At 45.4% G+C, this 26,537-nt stretch overlaps 1 protein-coding gene across 1 annotated transcript in view; it reads left to right on the top strand.

The window, feature by feature from the left end:
- LOC149340669 (uncharacterized) overlaps positions 1–22,300 on the top strand; it is a 112,809-nt gene extending 90,509 nt beyond the window's left edge. The window contains exons 2-6 of the mRNA XM_089551328.1: positions 2,350–2,715; positions 16,210–16,647; positions 17,961–17,978; positions 19,576–19,680; positions 21,748–22,300. Coding sequence (XP_089407454.1) covers positions 2,350–2,715; positions 16,210–16,647; positions 17,961–17,978; positions 19,576–19,667 — 914 coding nt within the window. The 3' untranslated portion in view covers positions 19,668–19,680; positions 21,748–22,300. The remainder of the gene's footprint in view (positions 1–2,349; positions 2,716–16,209; positions 16,648–17,960; positions 17,979–19,575; positions 19,681–21,747) is intronic.
- The last annotated feature ends 4,237 nt before the right edge of the window (positions 22,301–26,537 follow it).

The following is a 26,537-nucleotide window of genomic DNA, read 5'->3' on the forward strand; positions in this document are numbered from 1 at the left end:
GGGTATGGAAATGTGGACATAGGGAGCGCGGTCAGGCTTATGTAAAGCAGCGCACTCTGGCTGAGTAAAAGGAGACGAGAGCGCACGCCCTCATCTCGTCGTCAATGAGAATGGAGTGTGCGCGTCGCGGAGTCTTCTCCGCACTATATGGGCGCCGCGCCACGCGTTCTGTGAGCATCTCTCCATTTAGCTTGCCTACGATGACGCGCCTATGCTTCCCGCTTATTTGCATAGCATCTACGAATAGGGGTCCCGCCTGAAATGCGCCAGGCTAAGGCTGTGGACGGGAGGAACGGGTTTTCGAGGCTTCGCGCGTCGTTCCCCGTACTTTGTGCGTGTGGAGCCGAGCTGTTGATAAACTTTGGTGGATGCGGTAAGATGAAAGGGTCTGCAGTCAGCGCCTTCTAAAGCGGGGTTTGCGGCTTAGCAATCACAGTGTAACGTGTTGTGGAATGAAGAGCGAAACAGATAGATCACAAAGCACCGCTTGGAAAGAAACATGCCTGTAAAAAAGAAAAAAGAAGTTGTCATTAGTGGATTAAAAGGATGAACCTGTTAGCTGGTTTGTCTACGGGGGTGGCAAAATGTTTCTGTTCTAAAAGAGATACAATACTTTGTACGATGCAATACACTATGTTTTATGCAATGCAATATTTGACATTAGCACTGCTTTTAAACACATACTATATTTTAATGCCGAAATCAGACACTGTGTTCGAAAAACGCAGTTGTATTGCCACGCGCAAGCGCACACAATGCTAATAATGAGGTTTAGAATAGCGCTGTCGTTCATAGCTACCCTCTGCTTAAAATTTGTTATAATTCTTACAGTTCGTGTTACTGTTTCTCATCCGATTTGTGACGAAAAAAGAGCGTAGAAGAAGGTTAACCAAAGGAGAGATTGCCTATTGGCCTAGATACCATTCACATGAAGCAAGTATTTTTGCACTTCATAGTCTGTTTTACGATTTCATATGCATTTAGCCGAATTCGTCGCAGGAAGACAAATTGGGGTATCCCCACTGCTTGTGAATGGGGTACGAGTTAATCTGCGATTCACTTGGCCAGTCGCATAAAACTTGAGAAAAAATACCCGTGTCTCAATTAGTCGTTTCAACCCGGTTTCTTGAAGAGTTCTGGAGGTGTGCAGTTCTGCAATAACGGCAACTTACAGGACGTTGGCAAGCTTGAGCAATGCTGGTTTCGTTTGCTTTGGGCTATACGCAGTTGCATCTCTGTCATTCGGGCAGACTTTCAGGCGTTCAACGACCACCAGTTCGCACTAGCTATTAGTACCACAAAAAGACTGTACAACAAGTAAACTTATAATTCCGCGCAAGAAGGACCAGATACTGGTTTCCGTTTTAGTTTGAAAAAGAACTGACATTAATGTTCAGTGAGCAAGTACGCCCTTAGGCCGAAGTGTCCACGCTAGAAGGTTTACAATTCAGCTGTACGGGGTGTTTCACTTAAGATTTTACACAATTTTTTAAAATTGGCTTTTTGAGTTAGAAGAGCGCTTTTTTCGGTATAGCATTGTCAGCCGTGTGCACATCACAATACTGCTAAAGTGTGCTAACTAGTAGGCTGGTTAATTAATAATGAAAGGTTAACTTTTTAACTATTACTGTTAGGCTCATTAATTATTGAGAGGCGTGCAGCCCACCGTAAGTAAGATCAATATCAGTTTCTAGGATTTAGAAATCGCGGTTACCCTCAACACTGTTTCTCAACAAATTCTGGCTACATCGCGGCAAATACATGTGCTTTCGAGAAGCTTGCAGGCAAAGCAACCTCTGCAATCCACGTAACTCGTCGAAATGGCCAAAATTTATTGGGCGATAGCACCGAGGGTAATCGAGTTTTAGACATTTTAAGAACTGATATGGATATTACTTGCGGTGGGCAGCACGCCTTTTAATAATTTAGGAGCCTAACTGTAATAAATAAAAAGTTGACTATTCAATATTAGTTAACCAGCCCACCATTTAGCACCTCTCAGCTTTGTTCTGATGTACTACATGGTTGATAATGCTATGCCAAAAAAAAACATTCTTCTAACGAAGAAAGCCTATCTTTAAGACTTGTGAAAAGTCTAAGGCGAAAAGCCCTTACGCCAACCCAGTAGCTAGGTATCTGAGAATAACATTCCCAACTTTCGTTCTCATCTTTCAGGACCTTTAGAATTTTTAAGGGTTATCGAGGGACTGCACAAAGGTTCTGGTCTGGCGGCTGTCGACCGAGGCACCTACACAACAAATCACGCTCTTTGCTCTTTATGTCGCCGGTTTTTGCTTAGCCGCCAGGAGCAATCCATGAGAGCCTCTCTACTTTCTCTCCTGTACACAGGGGCCCGGTGTGTGGCCATCTGGAAGCTGTCGGTGCCCCGCTGGGTGCAGAACGGCACCGAGGAGCCCGTGCTGTTGGACTGCGAGTACGTGTACAACGAGCACGACGTTCGCCTCGTGGTCAAGTGGTTCTTCAACGACCTCGTGGAGCCGGTGTACCAGTGGATCCCCGAGCTGAACTCGCGCCAGGCGAGCGGCATCCTGACGGGCCGCCTGGACGACTCGTACACCGTGGGCGGGCCACGGGACTCGCAGTACCGGGCACTGCGCATCATACGGCCCACCACGGAGATGAGCGGCAAGTACACGTGCGTCGTCTCCTCGTTGGCCGGCATCGACTCGCGGGAGCAGTCCATGATGGTCTACGGTGAGTGTGCCCCGTGGCGCCCATGTCTCTGTCCGCTGCTATCGGCGACGACGGAAAAAAAAGTGGTCGAGTTTTCACGTGGTTAAACCGAGTGGACGTGCGAAAGCAAGCACCCCTTGCTCGAAAGGTTCGAAACGAAGAGACCTGAAGGGTGCCGAAGGTCACCCTCCCATTGGCTGCAGCTGGCGCGATGTTCTTTCGAACTAACTTGAGCTTACCCAAGCTACTCCGAGGCCGTAAGGTTTTTGGTTGGGACCATCTTAGGTTGTGCTTTCGCACTAAAATAATGGGCTAATCTGTTTGAACTGCGCTGCTCCGTTCTCGCGCTCTGGACAAGTGCGTAGAACACTTGACATCTTCTCTGTGCGGGTGAAGAGAAATATGTTAACTCACAATATTTGACTTTTAGTTTATTGAAATTGAGACAAAAGACAATTGTCTTAGTGGAGAGGGCTAAAGGTGACACACGTGGTCACCTGACTAGGTCCTAGACATCCTACATTCATACAGGCACAGTCTGGATATAGTACAAATATAATATCACAGACAAAATATGCAATATTGCAGGTAGACTCCAAGATTTCATATACAGCAATAAAGATAGCTGTATATCACAAATTAACCAGTGAGCGTGTAGCGTCTGCACAGATTCCGTGCTGCAGGTAGGCAGGTAGCCGTCTCATAGTATTGGAGAAGCTTTTACACGGTCATAGTCACGTGACTCAACCTATACGAAGAAAGCAGAGGTCACAAACGTTCACGAAGAGAAGGAGAGGGTTTAGTCGGGCTGGTTGGTTCATGTTGAATGGTACGGCAAAACACCGCTGACGGACAGGACGGAAGAAGATGGGACAAACACATGCGCTGAACATCAGCGCATGTGTTTGTCTCATCTTCTTCCGTCCTGTCCGTCAGCGCTGTTTTGCCGTACCGTTCACGAAGAGACTTGCACCACGGAAGTAAATCCTCATCAAAAGTTCAAAATATCATCTCGTTAGATTTTGGGTATTGCAGTGTGGCACTAATAGCACCTTTAGCTTTGCAGAGTTTTAGAAGCAACGGGAAGCTTCTGTCATTACTTCTCTAAAGGCTTAGAGTTCTTGTATTCTGGAGACCTCCAAACTTTGAACTTCTTAGAATGGCTGAGAAAAAGAAAGGTCCGCTTAAATACCGAAACTCCAGTGATATAGATATAACTCACCTAAGAGCAAACGCAGCGCATAAAATTGGTCTCAGCAGTGCTGTTCCAGCCGAAGGCAGCTATAAATAGGAAGCTTTGCTTAACGATAGTATTGAGCGCTGTTGGTTGCGCGATCGTGCACGACGCGTTCTCCGAGCGTCAGTGGCTTCATTATTCCGTTCGCGTATTTATACATTCATCTTCACGGTGACGCGTTTTCACACGTGCGCTAAAAAAAAAAATGTGATAAAATGGGAAAGGTCACTAGATTTCTCCGCGCGGTACCTCGAACCTGAATCTGAATTGCGATAGAAGGAGAATCAGAGAACTCCAGTCCCCGCCCACTCAAAGGTGTTGAACTGAAGCGGATACGATTCAAATATCGCTCTTCAGTTCGTAACACAATGGCGGCGTGTACGCGGAAAAGAAAAAAAGAAATCTACGGGCTATTTACTCGAGTGCGCCTTCGCCATTCTGTCTACACTGTGAAAATTCGTTCCACTGTTGCAGGAAAGACCCGGAAAAGCGCGTAAAGCTTCTAAAAAAAAGGGCATGCGCAGGTCATAGCAGAAAAAAAAAAAAGAAACACGACGACAGAAAGGAGGGATAAAATGGGAAACGCAGCCCAAATTCGAAACGGTCAGTTCTTTCTTCCAACATGCGAAACCAATCCAACCTTCTCCCGTTGAGCTGTGGCTGCTGCTTCTGTATTGGATGAAAAGAAACAGAGGATTCAAAAATAAAAAAAAGCAACAGGGCACAACAGTGCACGCCAAGCATCCCGCCAGCAGTAAGCGTGGAAGGAAGAGGTGAAGCAAGATGGAGGATTTCTAGAATAGAACGAAGATTGAACTGGAAGAAGTGGACGGGGTTTAAGAATGACAAACAACGAGACAAAAAAAATGACTGAAAAATTCCAACCAGAGTCCGCTCGCAGAGGTGTGGAAAGCTGGATGAAAAGAGGCTCGGAAGAGAGATATCAAATATGTAAAGAAGGGAGCATGAGGGGAAAGGGAGCCGGACAGGGGGGCGAGTGAAGACAAAGTGTTCCGAGGAATGCGAGGGACGGAAACAAGATAGGAGGCTCCGAGGGAAAGGCGAGAAATGCGCCAAGTGTACGGACGTCAGCGGGCGGGAAGGAAGCGGCGGGAACAAAAGATGGAAGGGCCGCGTAACCGGTGAAACGGAGAAAACGGGAAGAATAGCTATAAAATGGGGAAGCAAGAGAACACAAAAGGTGAGACGGGACGGAAAGGAAGAGAAAGTGCAACGGGGCGTTGTTTGTGGGCGCGGTGGCGTTCGAGTGGCAATAAAAGCCACCGCCACGCTCTGGCAAGAGAAGGCTCAACATGCACGCGAGCTGCCACAATCCCCCCCCCCCCCCCCCCCATTTTCTTCCTTCCTCCGTCGAGGTACGCTGCAATTCAAATGCGCAAGCTGCTGGTACAACGTGGGCGGGAAAGCGGCCGGCCAATTGTTGAAACAGCTGGTCCTCCCATTCTTTCCCGAAGGCTTCGAAGCGAAGTTGCCGCTTTTTTCTTTTAATTCTTTGTCTTACGGTGCTTTCTGTTCAGGCTTTGGCTAGCCTGAGTCTTACTCGGCGCGCGTCGGGTTTTACGAGTTGTCCTGTGCGATCAGTAATTTCTTTTCCTCCGTTCGCTGTTTTAAGTCAAAACTGCTCCGCCTTCCGACAGGTGGCGACTGGGAAGAGTGGCGAAAATGTTGAAGTTTCAGTGCACCGTCTGTCGTCTGGTGTTTGCCGTTTGTTTCACAGCCAAAGTAGCCAAGTTCCTAAAGTTTGACGGTTAGTACGGGGCGGCGTGACTGTGTAAACATGAGAACTTCACAGCGTGGTTTGTTTGCCGCCGTTTGGTGAAAAAAGGTTGAAATGAAAACTTTTCGTCATTGCTTTATTTTTAACGCATGATCTGGGCCACTGAAAAAGAGCCTTCTTTCAGTAAACAAGCTATTTTTGGAGCTCAGTCTGTGAAGGCTTGGCTTTTCAACGCGTGCACTTCGTTGATCTGATTCGTGTTTCTTATTATTCCTTCCTCTTTACCCGACAAAAGAAATATTACTTTAATTCCAAACTTAGCACCCATGTTTCTACATTTCTCTCGTCGTCCTAATACTGTGCTTCTTTCTTGCTCTTTATGAGCACAAAATAAAGTGGTGTTAAAGGTTCCGCACTAGTATGTGTAGGCTGCAGCCCCAATGTATATCTTGGCTCTTTATCAGGCTTGCGTTAAGGAATTTTTGAAGAAATCGGTTACAGCCACCGAGCTGCGAAATATCACGTAGTCAAATAAGGGCTAGGCGTTTTATCTTGCTGATGAGTTCTAGCTTACCCGAGGGACGACAGGAGCCATATGTAAAACATAAACAAAGAAAAGATAAGAAAAAGATAAGCAATGGCGTTGTGTGGTCTTAGCGACCGTGGAGAAATGTGTTGGGTGACAGAGCAGAAAGGTGCTTATTTATTCAGCCAGACTGGAGTCCCGCGACAGCCTCGATCAAGTCTGCACCTGTCGTCCTTCATCGAGTTTTTCCAAGCCCTTCGCAAGTGGGCGCTGTCGATTGTGTCTCACGGAAGGAAGTGCTGTGACAATATTGGCGCCGGATACTCGCCATCCAATTTCACTTGACGGTGTTGGCAACTCTGCCGTCAGGAAGTTGAGAGACTGACAAAGAGGTGTTCAAACAAGCCTGACGTTGCAGTGTACACAGTTATGTTTGAAGTTGGGTCCCATATAGTGTTGTTTTTGCTGGAGGTCACATGCCTGTCCAGTTGCTATTCTCCATAACCACCCGCCAGAAATTCCAGGGCTAAAACCTACTGTCATATAGTTTATGCAAGGCCGAGAGACCTGGATTTACTGGCGGCCAATGCGGCGCAAGCAAGAGGACGATGTAATGCTGCCTTCATAATGAAGGCTACAGTTTATGACCGCGAATAAATCAAGTAGTCAAGATAATGCACGAATGTAAGACTTGCATAAAATTGTAGAATCAAGATTTCAGTCTTGCTTCTTTCACGTCCAAATCCTTCGATTAGGGATCGGCGTTTAAATGCTGCTATTGGGGTGAATTAGCCGCCGTTGAAATTGAACGACTCAGCGCCAAAAAAATCTGCACTTGCCGAGCAATTAAACATGCATATAATAATTACAACAACTAATGAACACGTGCTAGTGCAAAGCAGTGGACTTTGAAGCACATTGTAGTGGAGGGCTTAGGATTGATTTCAGCAGCCTGAAGTTAGCCAGACATAAATATCTGGCTATATGGGTGTTTCTGCATTTCGTCTCCATGTCATTGGTAGTGATTTAACTGGTCAACTTGGCCGCAGGAAGCAAGCTCCACAGCTACTGAGCAACGGAGTCGAACTAGTTTCACGGGATGATTAGACGGGACCAGATTTATCTCGAACTCTTTAGAAGGTGTAGCGTCCCATCACGATTGTTCCGAGCAGTCTTCTCGCGCATCGCATGGAAAATAAATGAATAAAGCCGCGTGCCAGCGGCAATAAATACAGGACGTGGAAATAAAAAAAAACAAACGAAAAAAAGCTTCTCGGGAACATTCAGGCCAGAGTTCACGCAAATTTTTGCAGTTGTGGCGCCAGTGCCGCTGTGTCGAGAATTCTACTTGGTAAAAGAAGTTGAGAGGTGGAAGTGTAACTAGAGCATGAAGATCTAAGACAGACAGTATATAGATTTTATACCAGCGTGTATGCTGCACTTGGGAGTTTCATTCATGTGCTTTATTTATACGACTACGGTGGAATCGTTTTTTCCAGAGGTGGAGATGTTAGCTTTTTAACTATGACTTTTTTTTTTTGCTTTCCTAGAGAGTTAGAAAGAAATGTGAAACTCGTCGCCGTTTAGCTACCATTATGTTATCGATGAAAACGACTGTCAAGGCACCCTGACTGCCCTTTTGGCACTCTTACTGAACTTATTAATTATCGGAGTATTTTGTGAGGTAGCCATGGAGTGGGAATATTTGAATACAGTAGTAACCAGAAACGTTGTAAATTTGAATAGTTAGCCAAAATTCCTGAAATGCGCGCAGTACATATTAAGTGGTACCTTGCATGAAAGCTAAAATGCAGTAAACAGTCTGACAGTCTTTGAACCCTAAGTAACTAGACTGATGTGCACTAAACCGATTAACAGTAGTGATGTCATAATGGTCATGGACAGGTTTTTCTGTTGTCAGTTTTCATCGCTCATTTGCTAGAAGTGCATCTTGTTGTGACTTAGCACAGCAAGTCGCTGGGTATGACAGTGCTTTTGTTCGGACTGATGTCGTCACTAGAGGGTCATGAGTGTAGAACGCTGTACAAAAGTTCACAATGTGTCGATCATGCTGCTCGATGCATTTCTTGGCGGCGTGGTACATTGCGAAATTCGCGCATGATTTTCGCAATGGAGCTAGAGAATCAGCATGTTTTTTTATGCTTCTCATGTGCCTATATTAGAGCGTGATACACAAATTTTTATCGTATCACATATGGGACGTTTAACACTGAAATAGGCTGCACTTGGTTTGAGCTAGTACTCGCATTGTTTCAAAGTCCAGAATAGCCCCGTCTAACAGCACCCTGCTAGTTTTCGCTACTGAAACAGCGGTTAAGAGAGCCTGAAAAATTCTAAAACGATTCTGTCGGGCGTTTGAATATGCGAAACAATTATTCCCTAAATTCCCAGTATGGCAAATATGATGTGACGGATATGAAGAAATCAAAATTTTTCTTTTTTCTACAGAAACATTAGTGATTTATTTTCAAAGAACAGGCTACAACTTCAGGTCTGTCTTAGAAACTAAACCAAAGGAAATGTTTTATTGTTGATCACTGATCTTCGGCCATCTGTAACGAGAGCGGTTAAAAAACAGCCAGTCTGGCGTTTGCACAGGATCCAATGCTTTATATCAGTCATTAGTGACTCTCAAAATAGACAGCATTTGACAGTATTTGTCTAAAATAGGGTTCCTAAAGGAGTTCTTCTTTTATAATGCTGTGCAGCTCGTTGTGCATCTACAGCGTTCGAATTCTCTTTAACGTGAAAAGAACACCCGTCTTCATCTCTCATTGATTTTGGACTTCCACGGATGCCATAACCAGGTATTGTGGTTTGGTTCTAGATCTATTAGAGGATTTCTTACGGAGCCCTTAAAGAACATAACCTCTGAAAAGGTGAGGATAAGGGTTCTCCTTACCTTACTTCCGCTTAAGATTAAGCTGCGTAATAAGTGCCTCACTATATGGCTAAGAGACAAACCCCACCACCTGGTTACTTTTGGAAAATGTAGTACAGCCGGCCAAATCTTTAGCTGGCGTGCGTGACGACCGCTTTTTCTGCGCTCCTGTTGCTTATGACGGAGAAAACTTGCGAAAATATTGAATTTAAGCAGAAGCTCGCTAAGGCCGTGCTTAATATTGAGCTTTCCGCAAGTTTTCTTCGTCCCAAAGCGCAGGAGCTCAGAAAAAGCGGCCGCCGCGCACGCCAGCTAAAGATTTGGCCGGCTGTACGTCTCCCTGATCTGTTTCTAAATGCTTAAAGTATCTGCTATATTTTCCTCCTTAAGTGCTGAGGAGCTCTCCCAAGTAATGCGCAGAAAGCTAGCGCAGGTAAGTGCAGCTCGATGTCAACAGCAGGGGCACTATCAACGAACGTGCTTCAGAAGACAACGCGATAGTTACGCGAGATTTTGCGGCAGCTGACACAGTGAGCAAGCAGCGCACTTAGCCTAATAGGCATACGCCTTTATTTGCTCTGCTGGCGGCGTGCGTCACGTAAGCACGGCCTTGATGTCTGCGGCGCTTGCGGCTTTCGCACTGGAGTGAGCAGATTTCCTCTTCGCAGTACCGCAAACGTGCCGCTCAAAACGGCTTTTTTATCAGCTCAGGGTCGAGGCAGAGTCATGTCGCTGGTCTCTGTCCGCCGAGTACCCGAAGGGATTGCTGGGTGTACATTGTTGAGTGATTAGGCTTTCTTTCCACGTGCGCTCAGAGCGACCACCAACAAAAACGTCGATGGCTGCTTTGAGCTTAGTGTCCCTTTCTTTTTCCGTACAAGCAAGGCATAGGCTGTTGGTGACGAACTTACAGCGTAAAGGGCAAGGGAGGGCAGGTGGAGAGATTCGGTGAAACTGCGGGGCATAGCCGTTATAGGAGGGTATCAGAGGCGAACCATGCGAACCAAGCAAGCCACAGGAAAATCAGGAAAATAGCGAGAAACAGCGCTCTGCTCCATAGATTGTCATGAAAGAGCTTCGAAGTCACCAGCGCGGCCTAGTATGTCACAACACACCACCACTCCTGCCACTGGCTGTTACTTAGCGTTGATGAGCAAGGAGAGTTATCGGGCTGTTATCATTGGCCGGTGGCAGGCATCGCACGTCCCTGGTAGCACTCTGCCTGATAGTTTGGCTAGTGTAATAACACTGCCTGCCCTCTACAGGACGGGACGACTCGCCAAACGCCGCCAAAGAAAGTGGTGTGGTTGCTCTGTAGTTTCACTCTCTTACTAAACCGACCTACGCCTGTCTTGGCATACGCTATACGCAGAGATGGTCCGGACAAGCCAAGGGACGCTCCAACATGGAGAACGGGCCTTTGTTGTCGTCCGCCGGATAGGTTGTTTACGGCTCCCAGTGGTCTCCCCTTTGTGCGATTCTTTGATACTTGCCTTCCTGTGAGTGGGGAAGGTGGCAACGTTATCATCACTCTTTCTAGAGGGGCAATGGAAAACTGACCTTCAGACAGGGTTACGTAGGACCCGCGGTTTAATATGGAACGCTCATAACGGTCTTTCATTTTATATTCTTTTTTTATTCTTGGGTTCGAAGAGGAAGGGGACGAGGTAATACTGGCCGACGGTACACAAGCTTCTCAGTGTCCAATTTATTTAAGTGGTACAGATTTTCCTGCCATGTCTTTAATGTTTCGGGCATCCATTTGGCGGATTGGTTGTTGTATTGACAGGCGCCATACTCTGAGTACTGATGCGTCGCTTCTGAGGAGAATGCAAAGATAAAAAGATAACTGCACAACCATTCGTACTGAATAAATAATAACTACATCGCTGGTTTGTAACCTGACCCCTTTAAGCGCTTATTTTGATTGAACTAAGTATGTTGTAACGACCATTACATGAAGTATCGAAGTCAAGAGAGACGACCTCAGCCGCGTTGCAAACATCGCTTTGTGAAGCAAAATTAGCACAGAATGAACATACTCGCTGGGTGTTATTCCGACTTCTTTTGAAAGTGGACATTCGATGATTGCATTTTTTTCTCGTAAACTTTAAGGACCTATCGCTTATATTTCATGCATTAAATTTTTAACTTCCAGAAAGTAGAAAATAATAACCCTGAGGCAGGCAGTAAGTAACTACTGCAGTTTATTAAGATTTTATTGTTGGAGGAAGACTGTACTAAGTACAGTTAAATAAAGAAACATTTAATGTAGTCTGAAAGTTGATTTCTTAAGTTATCAAAGCAAGATTGAAAGTGTTCCAAGGACACGAGATCTCCGTTTTCTGTTATTTATAATAAATAGAGAGACCAATATTCTAAGCAGTGTGGGTTGGCTTAATACTGAACAAGACATCTGAGCTAGACGCAGCTCTAATTAAATACACCTTCCACTGCGCTGCTTTGATGTGAAACAGAAAACGAAGAGTACACAGTGTCACTCTGGCGTTAGATTTCGCGAAAAAAAAAAAATGCTACGACGCAATTCCGAGTGCGACACTATTTTGGATACGGGAATGAGTTGCCACGACGCTGAATTTACTTGGTATTACAGAGCGCTACATTTTTGTTATGTTTCAATCACACAGGGCGCGGCGCCAGTACCATTCGCCTCCACCTCTGGAAGTGTTGTACATGCGCCACGATACGCAGAACTTGGTTCGTAGCGAATATGAACCCTGTTTCTTTCTTCTAGTTTTCCTTCTTTCATGCACGCTTACTCTGCACCGCGGCGTTGCACTAAGGGAAGGTTTATTTATTTTCATCCCTCGCTTCAACCCTTTTCCTCGTCCTGCACGCGCCATGCGCCAGGATCAGCGCTCCTCGCTTATTAAACTTATCGACCGGTCAGTAAGCCTCTTTCATAGCTCATTACCGGCCGCTCCTAGGCGAAACGAAACCGCATGATCCCGCCATATAAGCTTCCCGGCCCCGCGAGTGGCTCGGGCCACGGCACCAGCGGCAAAGAGCAAAAAAAAGGGAATACGAAATAAGATCGGTCCTCGTAAACATCAGGGACGGGAGAAAAAGGAAAAAAAAAGAGGAAATAAGGAACGCAGATTAGCTGGCAGCTGGAAACATGGATATGGGAGCAAAGCAGTAAAAAAAAAAAAAGTGAAGGAACTTGGCGGCATGCCTGGCTCGGTCGATACATGCGTATTCGCTGGTTCGCCTTTCAGGCCCTGACGCGCCCCTTTCGGCGCCAGTGAGTGCTGCCGGGTCGGCACTTCCGGCATTCGTTTCTCTGGGAGCCAGCTGAGCAAGGTTCGGGATGGAGTATCACGAGAACCAAGCGAACGGAGTGGCAGTTAATGAGAGCCTAACTTAGTGACAGGATCGGTTACCGGCACGAGATGTGTGGACAGCGCGACAGTCTTGACGGGTCTTGGTCGTGTGATGAGACCTGTCCGGTTCGAATTAAACGCCGGATATCGAATGTCACCAGCCTTTTGCGAACGTGTTCCAAGTAAATAAACTGAATTGAATTGAATCAGCCTCCGCCCAGGTAGAAACATGAACAAAGCAGCTGTTGACTGAAGCGTTTTGGGCTTGACGAGGCGTCGGGGCTGCTCGGAACTTATCATTGTAGTGTGGACGTCAATTCGGATCTGGAGGGGGAAGTGCTCATATGAGCGTTTCACCACCAAGCTCCTTGGGCTTGAAATGTATGGTTTCTTTTTCCTTTGACAGTGTGAGACTCAGGGTAACGAAGGGAAGATATTTCATTGATTTTATTTAAAGTAAGGGTAAAGTAAATGAGCCTGTACTTCACTTCATGTGTTGACAGTTTGAGACACGGGGTAACGAAGGGAAGATATTTCATTGATTTTGTTTAAAATCAGGGTAAAGTAAATGAGCCTGTACTTCACTTCATGTTTTCCCCACATTTACAATTCTAGGTCGCTTGACAGCCGCCACCTCGCGTTAACAGCTTAAAGCAGGATTGCACAGTACGGTAATAAGCTAGCCTTCAGAGGGAGACGCTGACCGTTGGCTCTATATAAATTTGTTAAATTCAAAAAGAAAGGCTACATTTCTTTTTTTTATACTTTTCCGGTGGGATAGTGTCCGGGATCAATAGGAAACGTGGACTGCTTCTTTGCGTATTTTTTCTGACATATGTGTAGGCGATTTACTTGCTTGGTAATTGAGCTAGATTAGGATCTGGAAGGTACTAAAAGAAGGTAACTGGTTGCCTTGATTCTAAATCAACACGCTTTTTTTTTTTTTTCGGAGGTCGCGTGAGACCTAGCAAAAGGGTTCTCTTTAACCTTTCCAGAAGCTTCGCCATCATGTGTAGACAAGATTTCAGGCCTTGAAATGTACTACACTCCAAACGCAAGTATTGCACATCACAAGTCCTGCAGGCGCACCCAAAAAATCGAGCCCCATGAGAAGAGCGAGAAGAAGAAAGAGGAAAGGGAGGCCGTGTCCCATACTCATCTCCGATTGGCTGCGCCCTACACCTGGAGAAAAGCGCTGAAAGAACGATGAAGTCGAAAACGAAGAGGGATTTCGACGGAGGCGAAACGCAAACGGCGCCTGTGTGCTGTGCGATGTCACGGCACGTTAAAGATCCTCAGGTGGTCGAAATTATTCCGGAGACCTTCACTACGGCACCTTTTTCTTTCTTTCTTCTTTCACTCCCACCTTCCTCCCTTCCCTCACAGCGCGGTTGGGGTGCCCACCAAGATATGAGACACAGACACTGCGCCAGTTCCTTTCCAGAAAAACAATTTATGAGGGGTTTGTGACAGATTTGAGCGTAATTTTATACGCAGTGTAACTAAGCAACACCCTTTATGCACCCCTTACCTGTCGCTTTGTATACATGCTGTATTTTTTTTTCTGTTCAGTAAGCCGGCTCTCTCCGTCACGCCCTTTCTGGGGATATTATTTTCTGTTTGACTATTTTTTCCCCACCTGCTTGTTCACGCACAAGTGCGTGAAAGCGCCGAAATCGTGTTCGTGCTCGTTTGACCGGGCATCGTTGAACCCGCTATTGCAGACACCGACAAGCGAGCATAAGTAAAGCAAGCAATGAATAAAACAGGCCTGTCCATCTTCGTTAGGTGCGTCACAACGGGTGCGAGAACAGAGAAAAAAAAAATCTCACGTCACTCCTTTTCCCAGCATGAGCGGATCCTAAGCGGTAATTGCCACCTTCTCATTCATTATTTCTAAACCGGTCTCCAGATTCGCGGCTCCCGTTTGCACCCGCCTATTCATTCCCCTGTTTCACGATTTTCCCAGCCTCACTTTCCCCCGTGTGTGCGTATACCTACGGTTAGGCCCCCAGCCCTGCTCCGCACATTTCGAGCACCAAAGCGCGGAAGTAAACCTATCGACAACTTTACGCCAAAGAACAGCACCTAGTGCATGCAGCCTTGGCGGGAGAAGAAACACGATACATCAGTGCGCCGGACTGTCCCGCACCCATTTACGGTGTACAGTTACGCCCGCCTCCCCGTCCAACACAACGTACACTAACTCTTCACCGCGCGCCATGCGTCCTGGGTCTCCCGAGCTCGCGCCCCTCCCCGCGAGCGAGCGCTGTCACGGCAAGCGATGCGTAAAAAAAGGCGGGTAGGAGAGCGGGCGAGGCAAAATAAAAGCTTCGAAACGAGGTGGGAAGTCATTCAGGCGTTCCCCGCTTGAGGGAATCCGGGAATGAAAGGAGGGAAGGGATCTGCTGTGTACTGCGGCGGCGCTGTCACGGACGACGCGCGGGGAAGAAGGCGTACGGTACCGCTGGCTGCCTCGCCTCGGGGCGTGTTCTCCGTGAACCGACGCACGTGGGCGTACGTGTCGACGACGAGACGACGAGGGAGGCTCGCAACGATATCCCTGTTCCCGTGTGCGGGGGTTTTCGTCGTTCGTTTTGTTTTTTCGAGAGGTTCCCCCCTGGCAGACTTGGTTGTTTGGCGACCTCGACAAGGGTGCTTGCAGGACCGAGTCGATCTGGGCACCGGGGCGTTATGCATCGCGACACGTCGCTGTTTGGACAGCGGTCGTACGTGCCTACGTCGCCGTGTAGCACTCTGTCTTCTTCCGGTGTATATATCTTTTTTTTACCGTACGTGTTCGTGGCGTAACGCTGCAGAACGAAGAAAAATGGGCGACTGCATTTTGTATGCGGCTAAATGTGCGTAATAATTCAGCGTAATAGGTGTACAAGAATGTTAATAAATGGGGCACTGAAGTGTTGCGCTGCTTTACGCATGAGTTGGGTAGGGGTGCTGGCATTTATACATAGCACGTGTGCACTTTGAGAAGCGTTTGCTCTCGGGAAGCTTGGGGACCGCTCCGAGTTTGCGTCTAGGTCATAAGAAATGCATGAAGCCGACGCGTTGGCAAATACTTCATTGTGAAATACTGCTCTTACGGCCACACCTCGGTAGTTCCTCTCTGTTGCTATAAAATGCCGGTAGATGACGCCGCCAGCCTATCTGCCTCATGCTCTTTGCCAAAAGAGCCAGGGCACTTTGAGAAAAACTTAACGGGGGAGATGAGACTACTTTTATGTGCAGCGCCAGAGAACAACTTTTCGTTCGCCATAGACCTGTCAATGTGCCGCATCCAATAGGTGTACATATTGCATTCTTAAAATAACACTGCCGGGTTTACTTTTACAGCTTCCTCGTATGCAGGTACGTCTGTTAAATACAAAACGACGTCTCAACTCAGGGTATTTGTTTCCGCCCTGAAGCGTAATTTTCCCAGAAAGAACAGTTAAGGTACCGGGCTTTGCCAATCTTAAGATTTTTGTCTTCTGGTTGTAGCGTGCGTAAGTCTTGAGATAACCAGGCTGTAACGAAACTTTAAGAAAGCTTGAAAGCGTACACAGAAAAGCCAACAGCACAGAGCAACACAAACAGGGGCTGTTTTTGTAGTTTAACCTTGCAGCAAAGTTGCTGTTGATGTGTTTGTTTTGCTTTTGATGTGCGTGCGGATGGAGGGGTGACAGTTACGCTTAGTTCATGTCCGCTGCAGCTCTCGCACAACTACACATTTCGGCCTCTAACCCTGTGGCCATAAATGTTAACCCGCAGTGCCAGCCAAGAACTTCACCCTGACGTATGTGACCACGTCAGCATCAGCCGCGTCCCCCGCTGCTGCTTCGTCCTTGGGAACCGCCGCCAGGGCCCGCGTTGGGGTTCCAGCCGACCTCAGCTCCCCAGGGTCGACATCGAGTGGGGGCGGCTCCGGTGGTGGCGGGGGCGCCAGCGGCTCCATGGTGGAGGTGCACTGCGGTGCACTGGGGCTCCACCCCCGTCCCACCCTGCGGCTGTTCGGCATCACGCCAGACATGCGACGCACCGAGCTGCAACGCGGCAGACCCCGAACGCGCAAGACGAACGGAACCTACGACATCGAGCTGTCGCGATCATTCAGCGCTGAGCAGCTCCCGCCGGCGGTGACCTTCGAATGCGTGCTCGAGATCCCGGGCACCGACTACGAGGTGCGGCGACGAACGGTCTACAATCCTGGTAAGGCTTGACAAACGAAATACTTCATAGGTTAAACAGCTAGCGAGTATGGAAGCTTATACAATATCACATAGAAGCCTCTGTCTTATGGCTTTAATTGATTAAATAATAATTCGTTCACTATTAAGAGAGGTTTTTGTGACAGTAAAATGCGCAACATGAAATTCCATCTGTAGTGCGCGCCCGAAGATTATGTGAACAAGGCGTTGCTCTCTTTGGCTTGGCCAAGCAAGAAAAGGCAGAACGAAAATTAGTTTTTCCTTTTGGAATGATTGCACGGGATTGTTACTGTCGTATTAACTGGCGACAGTAGCTACTTTACGCACTAAAGCGCGCGCATATGTCTTGAATTTAGCGTTTAGCATTGCTGGAATCATTGTTACCCGCACAAAAGACATCGAGTTGGAGGCGCGAAACGCAGTACGTGAGTAGGAATTCGTTGCGCTAGCGATGAGACAATTCCACTTCTTCTTGTAAAAGCGTTTTTTTTTAAAACTGTTGTTGGAAGAAATGACGGCATTTGAAAAGAAAGCCGACTCCGAAACTGCAAAAATATAATTCCTAGAAAAGAAAGCCGTCTAATGTCGGTTTTATTCTTGAAGCTTAAAATATTATCGCCGTCTAGGTCTTGAAACTTCCAACACGCCCTTTTCTTTCGTCTCTTTTGCAGTCCTGTCACGCGGAACAAAATGTTTTTGCAATGAAAAGAAAAACGCACGGGCTGTCGTAGTTTGATTATTACCCATGAGCAGATTTACGGGGTCCAAAACTTCATTTAAAAATATGGCATCGTGAGATCCATTAACGTCACTCTGTGTTCGCTTACAAGACAGCGCCGCTCTAGAAGGCAATTTCTCGGTTCGCCTGCTCACGAAGTGTCGAAACTCCTTTTGGCATTTTAATGATACTAGCAAATCAACATCAAATGTCTCTGCTAGCGAAGGCGACCTCAGGGACTATGACATAAATGACAGCATGATATACAGCTGGGCCAGACAGCCAAAGCACAACGAGGTGGCGCAATTTAGCAAAATAAAATAACCATCGTTACATATGCTCGCGATAAAGCAGAGGCCTCTAGTATGAAAATATAGGACCGTCAGAATGAGGTAAAATGAAATTGGTAAATTTGATTTCTTCAAGCAGAACCTTCGGTTCATGGAACCTTTGGATAATATTGCAATCCAGTGCCTTGATACGAAAATGATTAATACGAGCCTTTTGATTTTGTGCAATAAGTGTGAGTTCCAGTGCACCGCATGAAAATATCGTGCGATCTGTTTCTTATCATCTCTCTCTTGTGTTCGTTTCAGGATATCTTTACCTAACGGGTACGTATTAAAACATCTTTCTTATTCGCATATTCGAATGAAATATGTCGCATTATATTGCGATAACGGTACAAAATGTTTTTGTTTGACTGACTGCTTATTCAGGTAAGGAAAAAAAATTCTGGCAGAAAATTTAAATCTGCATTAAAAGATGCTGGCATATTATATGTCAGCATTAGACATCTTCCGTTCGTATGCTTCGGAAATTTCAGATGTCCCCCCCCCCCCCCTCTCCCCGCTCCTCCCCCGTATGCTCTGTTATGTGGGCAATGTAAAACGTGCGGCGTGTTGCCATTATCATGAGATAATTGAGATTTTTGTTTTGCTGTTTGTACTCACGATAATAAATAAAACAAAAAAGCCAATAAAAACATGGAGGTGCATACCACAGTCGGTATTTTATTTTAAGTTAGTCACGTACACAAATATAGAGAAGCAATAAAATGAGAAAAGTTTTTTTTTTTATTGCACAGACTGCAGCCACTCTGTTCTCTCGCCTCTACAGTAATGGACTTAAGGGCAAGGGGAATGTATAGCAGTGAATAAATAAAGGTCATGATAATTCACAGGAAACGTATTAGGCAATGAATCTGAAGCCAACGGGAAAATTTCAAAAGCGAAATGAGGAAACGAAGAAAACCAAACGAATGCTGACGGAAGCAGGAGCTCTGCCTTTGGGTCTCAACATATATAGCAGCCCAACCAATTGTTAAGGTTAAACAACACGGGTTCATTAACGCTTCAGAAGTCGCGACGTAGGGGTTCTGCTGTTCTGTGCTTTCACCCGTGCGAATGTATTACCGATACCGAATAATAGGGCTTTAAAGAGCCCCTAATGAGAAGTACGGGAGCAGTTTTCTGCAAGCAGAAGCTAGCCTGGGCGCGAAAAGAGCTTCTCTTGCTCTTTCCAAGAATGCGAAGTTTTTAAAAGTCATCTTGGCCATCGGTACGGTAGGGCTAAGAGAGGAAGCATGTTTGAATAGTGCATAAATGTAAGCAGAGAGCTTGTGCCCACAAGTTGGCTTTATACTGCAGCTCGGAAATATCTTCGTTTTAAATCTATTCTGTGAAAGGCAGCAAAGCTAATGAATCCATGACACACTGACGGCAGCCATGGTAGGGGTCCTTTCATAAGAACAGTGACCTTACGGTGTGTGCAGTTTTTTTATCAGTAAGAAAGCAGGTAATTCAGTATATAGATTTCTGTGAAAAAATAATCACTTATTTTTGTTAATTCAGGCCAAAACGCGTAGAAGAGCAGGTTCTACTTCGGAGTGTAGAGTTATCAGATCTAATTTGGTACGCTGAGATTTAATACGATTCGTTGCGGTTTACGACAAACAAATTGTCAATTTAATATTGGTAATCATGGTGATATATAGAATGCGCTATGGGCTATGTACTGCCGACATTGGGAAAATTGGTAGATATTAGCGTGACAGTTTAGGGACTTTGTATCCTTATTTGTTGAAAGCAATATTAGCATGTGCTTGCATAGCAAACGTGCATACAGAATCGGCACAGTTGTCGTGAACAGAACTCTTGGCTGTGACACAGCTGTAATTTTGCACCGTATATTTTTATTCACAATTTTCAGACGCTTCACCAGAGATCTCCATGCCAAAGAGCTTACTGGTCCTGCTTGTCGGCCTGACTCTTCTAAAGAACGCCTTCACCGTTGCAAGTTGAAGACTAGTCCCAGGTGAAGAACAGTGTTCCTTTTTTAAAACTGAGGCTAAACGCACATGGCACAAAAAACTAACCGGTGTGTAGACACACTTGGGCATATTTGCCCAAATGGACAGGAACCACATTCATGTAAATACTTTTAGTGAAAAGCCATAGGTGACCAGTTGTTGATCGTTCAAGATCCATTTAAAACAGCGAATCCGACGATGGCTCAGTCATGATGACCATGTTCATGATAATGAGAATGTAGTCATCGAGTTACAAGCAATCACGAGCACGAGGGACATTTAAACGTTTTTTTGTTTTGCACTGGCCTCATTCTCTTGTATTCCTAGTATGAAGAGGCTAGGTATATCCTTGACTGAGGCAGGGAGGATTTTTCAAGAAAAATGAAAGAATACCAAAGTGGAATTCAGATTTAAGAGTAAGAATATTGGTTCGGTGTACGAGTTTTTTATAAACGTCGAGCCATGCTTTGCGTGAGTTGAAATTTCTGGCGTCGCCTTAGTAAGGTTCGATGTCTCATAACGTGGCACTGTTTGGTTTTAGCTAGTCTTTCTTTAGTATTTTCACTTGATTAGTGCACCGCACAATTCTTATATTTTCTATAGCTGTAGTAGCGTTTAATATTGCAATTACTGATCATGGGGCCTAGCCAGTCGTCACTCATTAGCCAATCTTGTCTACAAGGAGGTAGAAATAGGCTTTTAAATGAGGTGCTGGTCTCTACGTTACGGGCTAAATCCAAGAAAGTACCTGTATTTCAGGACGATTGCTTTCTGGAGTACTCTGCTTGTGCATACTGCGTTTGCTCGTGTGCGGTAACATCGCCAGTCTGTTCACTGTTAGCGCCTATGCAGAAAAAGAGTAGCTCAGTTTTAACTGTTTTCTGGAAAGATGTTTACAGCGCCTTTCTAGCGCGCAGTTACCTTCCTTTGGAAGATTTATTTTCAAGATTAGAGAAAAAAAAAGTGGGTGAAGTCTCAAAATGGTATTTGTATCTGTGGTTCTTTTCTTGGTTCGTGGTCATATCACATAGTCACTTATGGTCATTTCTGTAAACAGTCATTGCAATGAGAAACACCTGAATCTAGACGACAGCGGTGAGTGAAGTTATTTCAGAGTAAGTTTCTCACGGTGGAACCTGTATCGAAGGTCAAAACTGCCTTCACATATACTATTATAGCTATAAGCGTATTCACAATAATCGTGGCGTACACTGAGAAAAGTATAGATTGGATGCATTCTAATTATCACTTTGTTTACTACAATAAACCGTTTGGAAATGCAGCCATTCGCTCTTGCCACTGCTGACATTTGCGACAATGAACACTTTGTGGAGAACAGTGAGCTATTTTCGTTCACTTTATGCTGCCTTTTGTCGATTCGTCATGAAGCTGTACATGAACCTGATTTTTTAAAAGGTTTCTATTTTTTTGTGCCTCCTAGAATAAGGAACGCAAATTAAACTTCACCACGACATTATTCTGGAATGTGAATGCGCGCCGATGCTTAAAAAGAAAGGTAGCAGACACGCACATATGTTGGATGTGAATCGCAGACTGAGTGTACAAAGATGAAGTGTTCTATGTGCACAGTGAATTTTGTTATACTCTCCTTCAAAGCCAATCGCGGCAGCTTCTCATTTTTAATTCAGTTTAAGCTCTACAGCATTAGATTAAGCCAATGAATCTGCTGAGAATCATTAAATTATTCCTTCTTCTTAGAAATGTAAAGACAGTGGCCTGTTTTCATGCAGAAGTTTACTTTCATAGCGGCAAGATTACGTTGAAGCTAGGAGAAAGATTGTTAGAGCTAGGAGACAGTTTTTTATGCAGGCAAAGACAAACAACAGAAGGAAGGCATTAAGTTGGCCAAGTACAACGTGAGGTTCGTTACTTGCAGATGGACATGAAAATAAGTGGAACGGAAATTTAGGAAACCAGAAAAGGCATAAACATAGTGCTCATGGCTGACCCAGACGGGAAAAAGGGTGTTGCTTGTTTTGTGTACTTTGCTTTTCGGGGAGCGATTGAGTAAGTCCATGCTCTCCTGATAACACTGTGTGCCTCTGTTTCAGATTTGTTGATGATGCTGTTCCACAAGCTTAAAGGACGCCTAGTCGGACGTTCAAAGTTTTTGTATTTAAGATGTACATAACGCACATATATTTGTAATTAAATGGTATCCTCTCTCGGAGAACAGTGGCGCGCGGCGAAAAAGCGGCGAAGGTTTGCAGCCTCCTTTATTTTTGGTATTCCTTCATCTGGAAACACCCGCATTTTTTGTCGCTTTCGTTCGTTGTTATGGTGCGTATACTGTGATGCAGATAGGTTTTTGTTGAATCCCACCATCTGTTTAAGAGCCCTCCGTGGTGTAGTTTATACTTGTTTATACCTACGATACACAAGAGCTACTTACTTTTGCGAATGCCTATAGCTATATGGACTACTCTATGCTAATCCAAGAGAAAGACCAAGAGCGTAAACTGAAGAAGAATGCAACGGTTGTTTCTACAAGCACGTATCTGTTGGAGCGCTTCAGTCGACTGTTCTGAAGAGTGGACAAAGCATGCAGTGCCGGTGTTGATGGCCATCGCGGATTTTGAAACTGACCGCGATGCAGACATACAAATAAAGAGTATTTTTATGAAAGCAATCCGGTTGTTGGCTGGTTTCCTTTCACTGTTCCGTGCTGCGCACAAGGCGAGACCATATTAATGCGGGCTGTTCGAACCTAGCCAATGGTGGTGATGATATTAATTTGACAGATGTGCTCGAGTATGCCGTGCAGTTTATGGACCTTATAATTTGTTAGATACGACGGAGTATTATGGCTAGTAAGGCTTATTACTTCTGAAGTGTTCTGCTCTGAATGAAGTCGTTTTTTTTTTTCTGATAAACGTACTGGTTTAGTGATGGCGAAGAGAATTTTGTTGGAGTGAAATGACTCGCTAATAAACTCGTAGGCGTGACAGCGTATGAGTAATCTTTACTTATTTGGTTATAATTTTTAGGCATTCGCAGTAAGTTGTTTAAGGTTGCTGGGGATCAGCCACCTCATAACTGCTGTAATTTCCGCAGAACTGACATACAGTTCAGAAGCGTAGGAGGTGTCGGAAGTTTCGAACGAAAGTGGTCAACTTGTACTGACGCAATTGTTTTACGCAACAGAAAATTTCTTTTTTCGTCGTAATCAGAATTCTAGTTCAGCAATGTTTTCCTATTTGCTTCCCAGATAGTCGTGTGTTTGAACACATTGCTCCTTGAAATTATGAAGACTTCCGTTCACTATTTCGTCAAGCGATCATGGCAGAAAGAAAAGGTGGGTCTTTGTCTCTGAATCAACACGCGATGGAAATTCTGCACCGACACCTCTACAATCTCTTCTCTTTGCGAGAAAACTAAAATAAAGCACCACAATTCCCCTCTTCTTAAAAAAAAAAAAAAAACCTTTAGTTTCTTAACAGCGAATGTTTTTTTTATCGGTCAATCTGGAGCATAGCGAAATGAACATACCCTCTGGGAGCGGTGGAGTTTCGTGTTATTTAATTTCTTCCAGACACTTTTCGTATTGCTTTTCATCCCGGGAGCGGAAAACGGGGATTTGCAATTCCGCTGCCAATTTAATGTTAAATGAGGAGCTGCGAAATTCTGAATGGTTACGAAGCCATCATAGGGGATCGATGTGAGTAATATTGTCATCGACAAACGGTAGACGTATTAAAGGGGAGCTTTACTAGACGGGCTCAAAAAGCAACCTGGAGCTCGAGCGAAGGCGAAGAATCCGGATGGATCCAGCCTTTATCTAGGCCAAGCAGATGCAAACTAATGTAGTTCAACCAATGCGTGGCGCCAATAGAGTGTTAGTCAAGTGACAATATTATTCTACGATACAGGCATGCCGACATTAGTTGTCCTGGCTACGAAACGGAACGCTTTTCTGTTTTTTGGAGTGCTATAAATGAATTATTTTACATAGTGCAACAAACTTGCAAGACGTGCAGAATTACCCACGAAAACCATCTTCAAAACTCGCCGTACTCAAAACCAGGCTTCAACTCAAAACCTGGCTCCAGCTTACACCTTTGATGCGTAAGCATAACATGGCTCATGCGTGGCTTTCACGGAAAGTGCGTACAGAAAGTGTTAACAGTAAGTGTGGACACTTACTCCAGCCTACACCTTTGATGCGTAAGCATAACATGGCTCATGCGTGGCTTTCACGGAAAGTGCGTACAGAAAGTGTTAACAGTAAGTGTGGACACTTACTCCAGCCTACACCTTTGATGCGTAAGCATAACATGGTTCATGCATGGCGTTCACGGAAAGTGCGTACAGAAAGTGTTAACAGTAAGTGTGGACACTTACTCCAGCTTACCGGAGTCATACTGTAACTCGGTTACTCGGTAGTAACTCGGGTAAGCTCCGGTAAGTTCGGAGGGGTGCTGCGCAAGCTGCAGCCAATGGGAGGAAGCTCGGGTAAGTGCGGAGGAGTGTTGCGCCAGCAACATGGGTCGCACAATTTCTACGGGTGGCTGTGTCAGGAACAGACACCTGCCAGTCCAGTGCAGTGGTGGCGCATCACTTAACCTCAGCGCCACTGCACTGGTAGTGGTATGAGGACTCGCCGCAATCTATGAATGGTAAGTAGAGAATGACCAATTTTTGCGTATACTATGGGCATTAAACCACGGTGCTCCGAATGGTGTGCGGTTTGGTGGCCAACGCAAAATAATTACAAAAAGCAGCAACCATAAACGCACCAAAGGAAACAGCGCTAGAGCACAATGCTGTCGCATTTATAGCACATGAGCAGACTTAAGCGCCCCTGGTAGCTTTCTTTTAGTGCCCTAATCTAACTACCCTGGAATTAAACCACCCTTCAAATCAAAATTGGAGTGAATTTTAGGCTAGACAGAAGTTCGACAACACGAAGAGCGCCTCCTCCGGGCCGCTTCGAATAGTATTTTGTCAGCCAGCAGATGAATGTTCGAATTTTGGGTTTCAATATGCTGCGCTCCCGTTGATGGGGGCACCCTCTATTACAACTAAGCGGTCCTACATAGCTATCAATGCAAATAAAAGTGTGGCCGTACCGCTAAAAGAATGATACGTAGTGCCTAGCTATGGAACAGAACGACATGATGACCGGTGAAATATGATTTTAATGGCTGCGGCCTAGCGCGAGCGCTCCGTCCCGTGCCACAGCCCGCTTCTTCGTCATTTGCTTCGTAACAAGAAGACATGTTGACGGTAATACTCAACAAGATCATGGGTGTCATGGCAGACGGAACAGTTAAACTGAAACGCCGGCATCGAATCATATGGTTGGAATCTGGGAACTGGAGCAAACAATGCACGTTCATGGCAGACTCAGTCCGCGTGGTTTTGTGTTCCTATATCATTGTGGTAACTAAAACGGCAGGCTTAGAATAAGAAAAAAAAGGACAACGAGATGCAAAAAATTACAGGAACACCTAACTACAATTTCTGTTGGCAACGCGATAGCATTAGAAGCTGTCGAAGCCTTAATGACGACACTTCTCTCCAGCCAATGGTAAATATCCGATCTGGTGACGTCTACTCTCTCCAGCCTATGGATGAATTTAATGACCGTCGAAGCATTTTGCACACATGAAGCTTTAAACAAAGAAAATCGTTTCGGTATCGTGCGTGATACTTTTAATGCTGTCGCATGAAAAGTATCGCGCGCGATGCCGAAACGCTTTTCTTTGTTTTGTGAGAATTCCACCAAGGCAGCAGCGGTATGAAATTTCACAAACACGGAGAAGGATTCATCGCACTCGCTTTCTTCGTGATTCTGTGGCGCGGGTAATGTGCTCGAGTTACCTTTCACGCAGCTGGGCTGCAAAATCTTACTTCGATGCCCTTTTTTATTATTCTTGTGCATATTTGTAGTGGTTGGAAAAGTAGCACACGAGGAGGTCCTTCGCATCAATGCCCATTTAAAGGTAGAAAGTGGCCAATGCGTTGTTTCTGCCCATGTCACTCCTGGTCGCAGAGCGAATTCACTAGAGAGGAAGAAAGGAAATATTACAGCCTGCTGCGCTACACATCCCCTGTTTTGGTAAAATGGTTGGGATCGTTCATTTCTGCAGTTATGAATGGTAATTATGATTCTGAGCTGTAGAGTCACAACACGGTGTTAGGTCGCGTGTTTTGAAACAAAAAATATTTTTCACACCCATTCTCTTCCCTGCGCTGTTGCGCAAACCTGTCATTGCTAGTTTAAGTGGAGATGTCTAAAAAAAAAGACTCTTTCAAACACAGTCCCTATTGAGCACTATTTCTTTCCTTATCACATAGGAAAACGTGAACGAGTTACCATACTTTGGCAGTTGCCGACGACGTGCTGGATATCTTGCCTACTTCCATCGGTATCACATGAGACTTTTAACGGAGAAAGCAGCTGTCGGTGGTGGCGACCATGACAATTTTATTTACATAGTTATCCACACTGCAGCTTCGACAAGACAGGGGGGGGGGGGGGGTACAATAGTGTGATACAATAGCTGAAGGATTGGGGTGCAGCCGGAACAAAGAAATACTAATGGTAAAATACAAAAATTTTTAGCAGCTGGCTTGCAAGAATTCTTCGAACAACATTGAACGGATGTTTTCTGCTAATATTGGTGTGAGGGTAAAGACTGTACTGTATAAGCGTGAACTCTAGGCACTAAATGAATACAACAAAGCCACGTTTACTTAGTGCTGGATCTTGCCTTTATTCCTTCAACCAACTGATGCGAGCAATAATACGCGTAGCAAGAAAGGACCACTCTTAAAGTAGTTGACACTGTGGCAAAGGCTTCCGGGGACACACACGCGTGCACTCACACGTGATCGC

The sequence above is a fragment of the Amblyomma mixtum genome, chromosome 6, assembly GCF_055824585.1.
Source record: "Amblyomma mixtum isolate Tamu chromosome 6, ASM5582458v1, whole genome shotgun sequence".
Classification (NCBI taxonomy): Eukaryota; Metazoa; Arthropoda; class Arachnida; order Ixodida; family Ixodidae; genus Amblyomma; species Amblyomma mixtum.